The 13,394-nt window shown below is 32.3% G+C and overlaps 1 protein-coding gene across 1 annotated transcript in view; it reads left to right on the forward strand.

Annotated features, from left to right (window-relative positions):
* The window catches only part of LOC134710143 (uncharacterized), a 63,983-nt gene extending 52,052 nt beyond the window's left edge, over positions 1-11,931 (forward strand). The window contains exon 13 of the mRNA XM_063570355.1: positions 10,950-11,931. Coding sequence (XP_063426425.1) covers positions 10,950-10,999 — 50 coding nt within the window. The 3' untranslated portion in view covers positions 11,000-11,931. The remainder of the gene's footprint in view (positions 1-10,949) is intronic.
* Positions 11,932-13,394: the final 1,463 nt, after the last annotated feature.

Raw genomic sequence — 13,394 nt, forward strand, 5'->3', positions numbered from 1 at the left:
TATATAGAAGTCTTTGAGGTAAAAGCACACCTGTGATTTTTCTATTGATGTAATGACAACTTGCACTAACCAACCTCACCACATTAGATAACCAATGCCGAAGACTGCATATGATGTGTTGCTACTTGAGAATGTGGATATGCTAATTTGGAAAATTGACTAATAAGGGAAAAGGAATAAATGAAGTATCAATATTACCTAAGAATATATGTTTAAGTTAACATTGTGTATAAAAGTTTAGTTGAAATGACTTTTTTCAATTTCTAACCTCTAAGTATTACTATAAATAAAGTAAAATGTTAATTACTCACTACCATTTTTCCAAGATTTTTTTTGGGGTAAGTGTCTCGAAACCATTTGTCTTGTCATATGTTTTATTTCAAGTTGACTTGATCAATCATTGAATTTAAGCATTGACTCTAGCACCTCATTTATATATCTGAAACAAAAATTAAAGGCATTTGATTTATGTCTTCTATTTGAAAATGTTGTCTCAGATTTTAGTCAAAGGGATGCTATTCTAGCTGTTGTACTTTTGTTTGCTGTGCATTATGTAGGAAGGTTAAACACTTTTTATCATTAGATACCTTCAGGAACGAAGTTTCTGTCAACAATTCTCCGTGTTTTGGTCTGATTTTTAGGGTCCAATAACAGTATAAAAACAAAGAAGGGTAGTAGATCCGATTCCAAATGTAGCATTCGTTATGTTTATCATGGGGATGAATAATTAGGGAATAAAAAAGGGAAAACCTTTGGTTACGACATTATGGTTTGAGATTTTGTTGGTTTAATGTAACACAGATATCCCATAACGGCGAGAAAGCGCCAATAAATCTTTCAAATTTGCATGTTTATGCCACTGAATGCTGCTATATATAATTGTAAAATTCACGATTGGAAAGTTGAAATCTTCCCTTTTGTCAATTTCTAGCTAGATAAGTCATTACAAGTATGGGACAAACCCAGCTGTATTTGTGTTATCTCTTATTTTAATTTCGTTATGGTTGAGTGGTCGATCTTAAGTTTCATAGTATGGTAAGATTCTCAGGTAATAATAAGAAATAAGCCAACTGTTGGTGACGTTCACTTATTGAAGAAAGGATAAAATTAACAATTGCAAAGACCGTTTAAGCCCACTTCTTATCTTAAAATCAAGAGATTTTTTTTAAACACCCAGAAATAATTGATTTATATAATTCATACATTTTGTTACATAAAAAGATAACACATTGTAAAAAGGTTGTCAGGAAATTAGCAGAAAAGATGAAAAGATTAGATACGGAAGACGAAAGTAAGCTGAACTTGACGATGTTTTCCGTATAGTTGCATAGCAATAACCTTCAAATGAAAGAGGACAAATTCTTGGTGTGGTAATCATGCTTTGAATCTCTTTTGTCTAAATCTCCTATGAGCACGAGGCAACAACAAATGGAAGTTTCTAACGACCTTGGCTGGCTATACAGCTCTTGCACGGTCGGCCCTGGCTCGGTTGTCGGTCCTGACTTGCGCCTTTTTTGTCATTTAAATCATTTAATTAGCGCGAGGCTATGATTTAGAGGAAATTATAACTTCTGTTCTTAAGGACTTCCTTGTAGTATTTATACTTTGTAATTTCATTCTTACGAACTTCCATATAGTATTTATTTATATAATTTAATTCGTAAGAACTTCCGTCTAGAAGGTCAGGTTCTCGGATATTTTCAGTATAAATCAACTATATTTGGTATAAATATATAAAAAAAAAAGAAGATGTAGTGTGATTACCAAGTGACGATTCTCCACAAGAGACCAAATTACACAGAAACTTACAATAGGTCACCGTACGGCCTTTAACAATATAGAAATCCCATATCGCATAGTAGGCTTTAAATACTCCCAAAATGACAAGTATAAATGAAACGTGAAAACTGACGGCCTAATTTATGTACAAAAAAAACAAAATAAAAAACAAATGTTTAACACAGCAACAAACGATTACCACCGAAATACAGGCTCCAGACTTAGGAAAGGCACATACAGAATGACTGTAAAGAATATCACAAACGATATGCCATACGCGAGAGACTCAGCTGTACATGTCATCTGACATAATCTCATATGATCTCATATGTGAATTTGACCTTATTTATATATGTCAATTGTATCAGAACATTTATAAGAACTGACGAGAGGATATCAATGACATTTTGTCTTTTTATGTTGTTATGTTTCTAACTGCTGTTTCAGGTTAAGGTGAAAGGTGGCGCCTGTTTAAACGTTTAAACCCGCTGCACTTGTATACACCTGTCCTAAGTCAGGAGCCTGTTGTCCCGATGGGACTTCATTGTTGATATGGTTCATAAGTGTTTCTTGTTGCTTGTTATTTACAGAGATTATACCGTTGGTTTTCCTGTTTGAATTGTTTTACACTAGTCTTTTATTGCCCTTTATATCTTTCTGTTCGGTGTGAGCAAAGTCACTGTGTTGGAGACAGTACTTTGACCTTTAATTGTTTACTTTTTAAAGGGCATAAAACAAGAACGGTTAAAGTTACATCAAGTAGTTTGACTTGAATGGAAAGTTGTTTCTTAACCACCCCTTCTTATTTCTATTAATTAATTTCCTACATGTTTGAAAAAACTTATATGTGAGAGTTTAATTAATTGATTGTATTTTATTTGTATACAAGTAGTTTGACTTGCATGGAAAGTTGTTTCTTAACCACCCCTTCTTATTTCTTTTAATTAATTTCCTACCTTTTTGAAAAACTCATATTTGAGAGTCTAATTAATTGATTGTATTTTATTTGTATATAATGTCATGGCTATAAGGCATATTTCTGCAATGGTTCTAACGTATTAAGTACATTGGAGATAACTGTTTGCGATATTTTTAGTAAGACCTTTCAGCACTAGTGTAATTATATCAGTACGTGTTAATGTCTAAACTTTTGTTCATATTATTAGTCATATAAGTTCACGAATAAATGAGAGTGTTATATTGTTCAATACACAAGTAATATGTATACTGGTAATTAGCGATATCAAAGGACTATTCTTGTGTCATATAGTTATAATAGTTAATCAAACACTATATTGTCTAAATACATATTAACATCTATTTTTCCAATCAACTTGCTTGAATTTCCCTTTTCATTTTAGAGTACATAAACGTTTTTGTACTTTAAGTAATACTAGAACAAACCCGCGAAATCGCGGGCATATACAGCTTGTGAACTGTTGTAGGATGATTTTTTGTACAAGATATATTATGTACCGAGAATTACATAAAAGGTATCTCCCTTTTTCCAAAGTCCGATATATTTCCTTTCTGTTAAATTCAATTATATTCGTGTTTCTGGCCTACGACCACAATGCTTCTCCTTTGCAAAAATGCTTCTTTTGGTAAAAGTCAAATCAAATTAAAAATTTACACCGTTTCAAACATGAATTAAATGTAACTTTTTATATATATATATATACCCTTATTAGTCTAAAAAATATGCTTCTATCACAATCCATCAGTACTTTTTTTTTTGAGAGCCTTATTAACATGACAATGGTAGGATTTGAATCATGTATAAATGACTAATACCGACTAAGGCTAATTTGAGGGGTTGTCGATCGGAGGGGTCCTGATCCCGAAATCCCGGGCTTAAAACCACGAAATCCCGAGATTCAGAATTTAAAGAAATTAATATCCCGAATTCGAAAAATATATTCCCGGATCTCGTAAGGATCAATCCCCAAATCCCGAGCTTAAAAACACCCGATCCCGACGCCTCGAAAAAGGTCCTGCCACCCTCTAATCTCTACCTTACTTTCATTTTTGCCAAATCACTATTTTCTCTTTTAACAATAATTTTTTATGCCCCAAAAATGGGCATTATGTTTTCTAGTCTGTGCATCCGTGCGTTCGTTTTCGTTTGTTCGGTCGTCCGTCCGTCTCTCCCACTTCAGGTAAAAGTTTTTGATCGAGGTAGGTTTAGATGAAGTTGAGCATTTTTTATTTATTTTAATATATATGCAAGTGGTATGACCCCTTAAATAGTAAACATTTCAAAGAAAACAGTAAACAGAATCAGGGACTTTCTATACTTACATAGAAATTCCCTGACAGAATACAGAGAGTCTCTATATATTAAAGTAGTATAATCGTAGTTTACATGTAGATAAACGCGAAAAATATTTGTCCTTTGTAAGGAAGTATAAGAGTTGTGATTTTGCGATCTAAACATCATGATATGGAGAACGCTCTACGATTGGTTGCACTTGTGTCACGTGTTTTACTTTTTTTTTTAAATATAAATGCAACTGGTATGACCCCTTAAATAGAGAACATTTAAAAAAAACAGTAGACAGAATACAGAGAGTCTCTATATATTAAAGTAGTATAATCGTAGTTTACATGTAGGTAAACGCGAAAAATAATTGTCCTCTCTAAAGACGTATAATATATAGTTGTGGTTCTATATTCCCGGATCCCGTAAGGATCATGCAATCCCCGAATCCCGAGCTTAAAAACACCCGATCCCGACGCCCCGAAAAGGTCCTGCCACCCTCTAATCTCTACCTTACTTTCATTTTTGCCAAATCACTATTTTCTCTATTTTCCCTTTTAACAATTAATGTGTATGCCCCAATTATGGGCAATCTGAATAATCATAAGAATAGATGACAAATGCGACTATGCATGTTACCTATAGGATACAGAGGCGATTTATTGTGGAAGGAAGAGCAGCGACACACAAAATGAGGTCTTCTCGTTTAATTAATAGTATAGATACTTCTGGAAAAATAAACGGAAGAGGAAATTGTCTATGAATAAAAGCCTAAGTGATGACGGACACATATATCCGGACTTCTTTTTTTCCGTTTTTCTCCCAAAATAACCGAAACTGAATAATCATAAGAATTGATGACAAATGCGACTATGCATGGTACCTATAGGACATACAGTCACAATGATCAATTTATTGTGGAAGGAGGAGAAGCGACACCAAAAATGAGGTCTTCTCGTTTAATAGTATAGATGCATGAACGACCACAAAGATATGATTGCATTGTGTTGTAACCAACATATTTACAGCAGAATGCATTGAGTGTGTAAGCAACAGTAGAATCTTTGGTTAGCTTGCTTTTAGGCTGATCCATGAAGTCATTATAAGTTTATGTATACTACTTTCCTTTCGGCGTAGTCTAATCGTAATAGATTTGTTAACTGTCGGACTAGTCTACTCGAAAAGGCAGGTACTTTTCCTAACATAATAACGACTTCATGGTTCAGCTAGCAAGCAAGCAAACCAAAGATATTATCCCTACCTACACACGCAATGCATTCTGCTGTAAGAATAGATCACATGCTATGGTAAAACGTTCTCGTCATAATTCTTTGAAGCCATTTGATTTTTTTTTATAATTTTACACATACTACAGTGAATCAAAAATATTGGATTAAATGATGGTCTACATAAATAGAATAGAGAACAATGTGTCAATACTACAAGATATAGGGCTAAGAAATAAATATAGAGAAAATAGGCCCAAAAGATAAAGTATAGATAAATTACAAATAATGGGTGAAAAATATAAAGAGAAGTGAATATTATACAGAGAAATGAAAAAATAACCTTCTGATTAAAATATTAAGATTATAACACAATGTTGACTGCTGTACCCCTTTTTGTGATTTTTTTTACCTATTAAATCTGCTTAGTTTGTTCACACGTCGTTTAAATAAAAAAGAATTTGATGCGACTCATTGTACAAGTGAGAGGTTTAGCTAGCTATAAAATCAGGTTTAGTTCACCAGTTTCTACATATAATTTAGGAGAAAATGACTGTACCAAGTCAGGAATATGACAGTTGTTATCTCTTTGTTTGATGTGTTTGAGCTTTTGATTTTACCATTTGATTAGGGGCTTCCCTTTTCGAATTTTCTTTAGAGTTAAGTATGTTTGTGATTTTACATTGTGTCTAAAAAAAAATGTTAAAGAGTTATGAAGGGCCCTAATCCAGACCCTCATATATGCTCATTTGGCATAATCTGCAATACAAATTCATACTTCAAAATGATTTATAGTCATAAACACTATTATGGGATTTCAATACTAGATATAATTGAAAAGGTTAAAAGGTATACGATATACACAGATTAGATAATAAATTTACACCAGGGGAAAGAAAATTAAGTTTCCCGATCAATATGTTATACAAGTTTTCCTTGAATAGTATGTCAGAAGTTGAAGCTTCTCTGGTTAATCAAAGGAGAGAGCTTATATTATACATATACAAATAATTATAGTTCTTGATTTTATGTGGGTACTATTACAGAGAACACGGGTTGAATTAAATCTTGCATTAATTGGAAACCATTCTATACTGAATATTATCAGCACTCTGTAGTTATATTACTTGTCTTATTTGTATAAAATCTTCAGTTTCAAAGAATTTCAGTTTAGATATTAAAGTTACTTTGATGTAGGAATTTGATCGAAGTTGTATATTTTAAACCCGCCTACGACATAAGTGAATAATGTTTTCCGGTATTCGCTCCCGTAAATCTGTCCGTCCTGTTTTGAGTTGACATTTTGGTTTCAGGCATTAACCATGAAGATGAGTTCACATTAGAAAAAGTACATACTTTCATAATGATCTGTACTTTTTAAGATATATGTCAAATAAGGGTATTGACACCAATTCCTTGGCCCACGAAAACATGTTTATGTTTATGATGATATAAAGATGCATTTTCTGTTTATTTATAAATCTGTTCAAATCGACTCTTGTTTATGTAACCGACATAACAATTAAATCACAAGCCACCCTTTATCGTTATAAGTTTGTAAATCTTTTTTTTAAACTTTCACATACCGTGGATTCATTTATTTTCGTGGTTACCAATTTTCTTGCATAATTGATTCACTTGTTTCGCAAAAGATTGTTTACAATCCTACAGAAAATTTTCTTCTTTGAACATTTAAATTCGTCGTTTCCTTAAACACACAAATTGAACGCAAAATTGTACCTTGCGATTTTTAATAAATAATGGCAACAGTAGTATACCGCTGTTCGAAACTTATAAATCGATTGAGAGAAAAAAAACTAATCTGGGTTATAAACTAAAACTGAGGGAAACGCATCAAATATAAAAGAAGAACCACACAACATTTAAATGTAATACACACAGAAACGTACTATAATATAAAAGTATTTTTTAAAAGAACAACAAATCAGACAATGTTTATTTGGGGCATTCGACCTTTTTTAATCCAGATTTTGGAATATTTTAATCGAAATTTTAAAAAATGAAATGTTGTTAGTACATATAAAATTAAAAGAAAAAGATGAATACTTTTAGCTAAAGACGATTTGGATGGGGTTCTGTGTGTTCACAATATTTGCTCAACTCTCCTTACTGATGCCATATTTTGGAATTTCCGTGACCTAAATGGTTCGCGAAAATTAATATTTTTATATATAGTATAGTAAAAATCGTCTACGGGATTGCAACCCACGAACACAAAATACTAGATGGACTGTTTTAAAGTAGTGTATTAAATACAATTGCTTACATATGCCAACACTTGGGCAATAACTTACTTGTTATGGGGAACACGTCCCTCAAACGAAAGACTGACATTTGAATATTTATATATAAGATGGTATTTTTATTCTTCTTCTTTTTTCATAGTAATGTGTAGTCGTTACAAAGGTAACAACTTCTGTAGCGAACATTTAAAAAATATTTGACACAATAACAAAATCAAAATCTAGTACCAGGTTTATGATAGATAATTTCAAATGCCTTTAACTGGAAGAAGACTCAGCCTGGTAGAATGAACAAAGACCGATTGTAAAGTAATTACCGGTCTTATTCATATAAAATATTCAGTTTTGAAGAATTCCTGTTTGATTACGTTTTTTTGAAGTAGAAATACGATTGAAGGGCCGATTATTTTCCGTCTTATTTCGAGCTGCCATTTTGGTTTATAACCATTACGCTGAGTTCATATAAAAATAACTTAGTATATGCATATATATTGATGTATACTTATTAAAATATATTATACCAAATTATAGGAATTGACACCAATTTATCGGTCCACCGAACATGTTTATGTTTAACTGATAGAATGATCTATAGATGGAGTTCTGTTTATTTATAAATCCGTTCCTAAATTCAATTGCAAATTCAATTAATTTTTCATGTAACCTGCATAGGAAAGAAAAAACACTTGACCCATTGTTTTTGTTTTAAAACAATGCAAGCGGGGTAATAATCTGTGCCCAATGGAAACAATTCCCATTTTTTTATGACAAACTTGTTTTCGCCTCAAACATAAAAGTCCAACTGCTGGTCTAGTTAAATGACAAATATTGTAATTGGCTATTTAGCGAGCCTTGAATATTTAAATTTTTCAAAATAGTCGTCTAGTTTTGTCAAAGGAAAAACACCATATAATCAATTCTAATATGTTTAATAGTTCGACAGATGTCATAAATGTCTGATTTTGTATATTGTCAGTTTACTAGAGCATTTCTGTTTTCCGTTTTTTTTACGCTTCCAAAAGCTAAGATTGTTTTTTTTTTCAAATGTGATAAATTTCAAAAAAGCATTAGAACTTGTTGACAAATCGAATTGTAATCAATCCAAATAAACCTACTACACACATGTTTGTACATATTTTATAGTATTTAAACTTTTGAGCGTCTTTCATACACCCGAATTCCAGATGCTTCTCAACGTTTAGGAATTTCATGGTTTTGTCAGATGCATTAAATAAGCAAACCTTCCATAAAAAGGACCAATCTAGCATACCAATGCTATGGTCGTGACTACTCTTTTCAGCCAATCCATACTATGGTATATGTTTTTGTGGCGTTCTCATTTTGTTTCACTTTTGCGTCTGAAGGAATCTCCGTATCGTTGTATGTTTAATTTCACTTCAGAATGTTCACCCATTGTTCTATTTAAATGACGGATGTTACATTTGTATATCACATGATCCATAAAATTTACAAGTGTATCAAAACATTCGTCAACTCTTGACAAAGGGCAAAAACATATTCTGTATAAATATGTATGATATTGAGACTAACCTTGATAAAGGTCGATTCAGTTGATGGACAAGACGCCTAGGTATGTCTGCGGAAGAACATTTTGTACATATTTCAGTGAGGTTTTGTTTTTGTCGGGGTTGGGATGGAGGATGCTACAACATCGTTGTTAACCTTTTTTATCAAAATGTTCTTTTCTGACACTATTGGACACTTCTAACACATGCTGAATTACTTCTAAGTAAAAATGTTAAGGTTTTTTGTAAATGCTAATCAACCAATATGGCCGTCATTGCTGAAAATAAACATTGGTAAATAATCGACTGGGGTAAATAAAAATAAGTCTATATGATCCAAATTGACAATTTATTTAACCCTACGTACTCTAAGCACCAGTGTTTTGAGCAGAGATATCTTCAAATATGCCATTGTAATGTTAAAAATTTAGTGGGACACAAACTAGTCAAGTTGAACGTGAAAACTTATGTATGTACCAAATCATAAACGAAAAAATAGAATAATATAACAAGAAACAACAACCACAGAATAACAGGCTGATGAGATGTGTACATTGTCTGTTGTCAGAACTTTTGAAAATAAGATGAGCGGGTTTGACAAAGGGCAAACTTTGAGAAATCCAAGTCTCTTAGTGTGATGTGCCAACAAGTGTATCACCGGACTACCCTATTTAAGTCCCCATGTGTGTTTTGCAATGTTGTGCGTCACCGGAGTAACCATATCCAAGTCTTCAGGTGTGATGTGTGATCTAGTGAGTCTCCGGACTACCCCATTTAAGTCCCCATGTGTGTTGTGCAGTCTTGTACGTCACCGGAGTAACCATATCTAAGTCTCTAAGTGTGATGTTCAATCTGGTGAATTACCGTAGTACCCAGGTAGTGTTATGGTCTGATCCGTCATCGTTTCAAATAATTTATAACAGTCTATATTGGACATTGATTGACATTTGCTCTTCATGCCTTTCGTGACTAATTACTATTATTATATGTAAAATCAATGTCTTATTTTTAATAATGAAAATTTTTATCACAGAAATTTTCGATTCCGTTTGTAAACAAATGTTAAAATTTTCAAATTTTCAAAATAGTGTTTACCTGTTATCATGGTTATAAACGTGACGATTGTCATTTTATGAAATAAACAAATTGGTGTTGTGTTTGTTTATTTCGGTAAAGTTTGTTTATTTTGGTTAATAATTAATAAATGTTAATGTAGAAAAACAAATTGGATATTTATTCATGTTGTCTCGCATGAAATATTTGACACTTTTTTTTGTCTCGAGGCATTTTAAAGTAGTGTGGGGGTCAAATGGAAACCATGAGATGCTGCTGTTTGTTATGGGCTGTTACTACTTTTGAATAAACAAGTTGTCTGCCTTTGCAGGCATTTTTTACGAGTTGTCTTTCTTGTTATATTACCAGTTACTTGTTTTAATACTCCACTGGTTTTGTTTAAATGCCTGTTATATAACTGATGCATAATTTTTAGGTCATCATAACAGCCAAACCTCTTAAAAAGAAGAAATTAGAAATGGTGGTGAACTTTTGTTGAAATTACTTGCAGAGAAGTGAATAAACTCGACTAACTAAATTTTACTTGGGGGGGGGAGGGGGGAATGGACGGTTCTGACTCACTGTACATTGTGTTTTAAATATCAATAGTGTTTAACGTTCGAATCACTATAATCTTGATAGACAAGGATTGTCATTTTTCCTACCAACAGTCGGTGATTCTCGTAGGAACACTACACCTCAACCAATAAAATAAACTAACCACCACTAAATAACCAAGAGTGTTAAAAATGGCGTTAAAACACCAATCAATCAATTAATCTCAATCGTTTTATCTACATGTATGTCAGCTGACATTGTAAAATGTGTTTTATTTTGACAGGTTTGCTGGAGGCAGTGCCATTACAGTATAGAAGTTCATTACATGGATAACATATGTATACTACCTCGACATTGCAATATATGTATTACAAGTGTATCATCTTATTAAATCTTTAGTTTTATATTATTTGTTTCAAATTGTTATAGTTAATGAGTGACCTTGCGGCTTGTTAATTTCTGATGGATATTTGTTATCTCTTTCCTTTCTTTTTTTCTTTTTTTTTTTTGGGGGGGGGGGGGAGAGAGGGGCTTTGATCATACGACTTAGTTTATCCAAATTTATTTTTTTAAATTACTTGATATGTATGAAATATTATGTACCACTTTAATGGTCTTGTTTGATTCAACATGGTATTTCCGTTATATAAAAGTTAAATATCTAACATAGATTGGGTAAAACCGACATGGGAAAGGTGTTACTTTGACACAAAAATTTACGATATATAAATGAGAATAGCTAGAAGCGGTAGGAAGAAGTTCAGATGTACTTTTAAAACACCACTAATAAAGACAAAATAAAGATATAGATTTTAATTTTCGGGAGTTTGCAATAATTTGAGCAACTTTCTGGTTGTATTTTACAGTATATTTTGGATGTATAGTAAATAATCTCATCATAGATACCAGGATTAAATTTTGTATTTACGCCAGACACTCGTTTCGTCTACAAAACACTCATCAGTGACACTCGAATCCCAAAAAGCTAAAAAGGCCAAATTATGTACGAAGTTTAGAGCATTGAGGACCAAAATCCCTAAAAGTTTTGCCAAATACAGCTAAGGTAGACTATTCCTGAGGTAGAAAAGCCTTAGTATTTCAAAAATTCAAAAGATTTGTTAACAATTAATTTATAAATACGACCATATCAATAATATTCGTTTATTTCTTGTTATGGTTAAGTGATTTTTATACATTAATGTCTATCCCTTTTATAGTAATATATAGATCTGTATATTATGTGTATGTCATAAATAATAAAAACTACATCATTATACTATTGTGTTTGTTCTATACATTCTATTAACTTTATATCATCATCTCATCTGTTAATCCATCATTTTCTACATAATAAAATGCCTGTACAAGCCGAAGGTCAGGAATGTGACAGTTGTTTTTCATTCGTGTGATTAGTCTGAGCTTTTGATTTTACCATTTGTTAAGGGACTTTCCGTTTTTAAAATTTCCTTGGAAGTGCAGAATTTGTGCTCTTTTATTTTTTTACTTTTTTTTTTGTTTGATTATATTTTTTTTTATAAATTCATGATACATCTCCTATCTGTAAATTTACTATCCATTTTCTACATTAGGAAATGCCTGTACCTAGTCAGGAATATGACATTTATTTTCCTTTCGTTTGATGTGTTTGAGATTTTGATTTTGTAATTCGGTTTTGAATTTTCATAGGAGTTCCATATCTGTGTCAATTTCTTTTTCATTGATTTTATGATACATCTCAAATATGTTAATTGACTATCCTTCTCCCTTGTGTTATATTTATATTCATATCCTCCAATTGGTAAGTTCAGACCATTTTATCTACATTTTGATTCCTCTTCTATTTGTTCATTTAAGATCCAATTCCTATCTGTCGATTTTAGGTCCGACTCCTATCTGTTAACTGGGGGTCTGTCTCCATCTTTTAATATGTCATATGTACCAAGTCAGGATTATGACAGTAGCTTTATAATATCAATTCGTGTGATGTGTTTGGACCTTTGATTTTGCCGTTTGATTTAAAATCCGTTTTGAATTTTCTGTTGAGTTTCGTATTTTCATTATTTTACTTTTTTTCTATGAATTCATGTTACCTCTCACATCTGTAAATTGACTATCCTTCTCGATTGTGTTAGTTTACTATCCTACAATGGGTATGTTCAGGCCATTTTGGATTTCTCTTCCAATTATTCTTAAAGAATGTCTTCCATCTGTCGGTTTGAAGTCCGACTTCTATCTGTTAACTGGAGGTCTGTCTCCATCTTTTAATTTGTCATATTTACCAAGTCAGGAATATGACAGTTGCTATATATCCATTTGAACTTTAGGTTTTGATGTTTGAGTACGGACTTTTCGGTTTGAATTTTCCTTGGAATTCAATATTTTTGTAAACCTCCTTTTCAACAAAAGTATGATATATTTCAAATCTTTTGATCGACTATCTTCTCCCGTGTGTTAATTTCATACTCAAAATTAGATTTCAGTTTTGATTTTTCCACTGAGTTCGGTGTATTTGTTATTTTACTTTTTTAGCTCACCTGTCCCGAAGGGACAAGTGAGCTTATGCCATCACTTGGCGTCCGTCGTCGTCCGTCGTCTGTCGTCGTCTGTCGTCGTAAACTATTTCAAGAATCTTCTCCTCTGAAACTACTGGGCCAAATACTTTCAAACTTTAACTGAATGTTCCTTAGGGTATCTAATTTATAAATTGTATCCGAAGTTTTGATCTATC

The sequence above is a fragment of the Mytilus trossulus genome, chromosome 3 (genome assembly GCF_036588685.1).
Source record: "Mytilus trossulus isolate FHL-02 chromosome 3, PNRI_Mtr1.1.1.hap1, whole genome shotgun sequence".
Taxonomy (NCBI): domain Eukaryota; kingdom Metazoa; phylum Mollusca; class Bivalvia; order Mytilida; family Mytilidae; genus Mytilus; species Mytilus trossulus.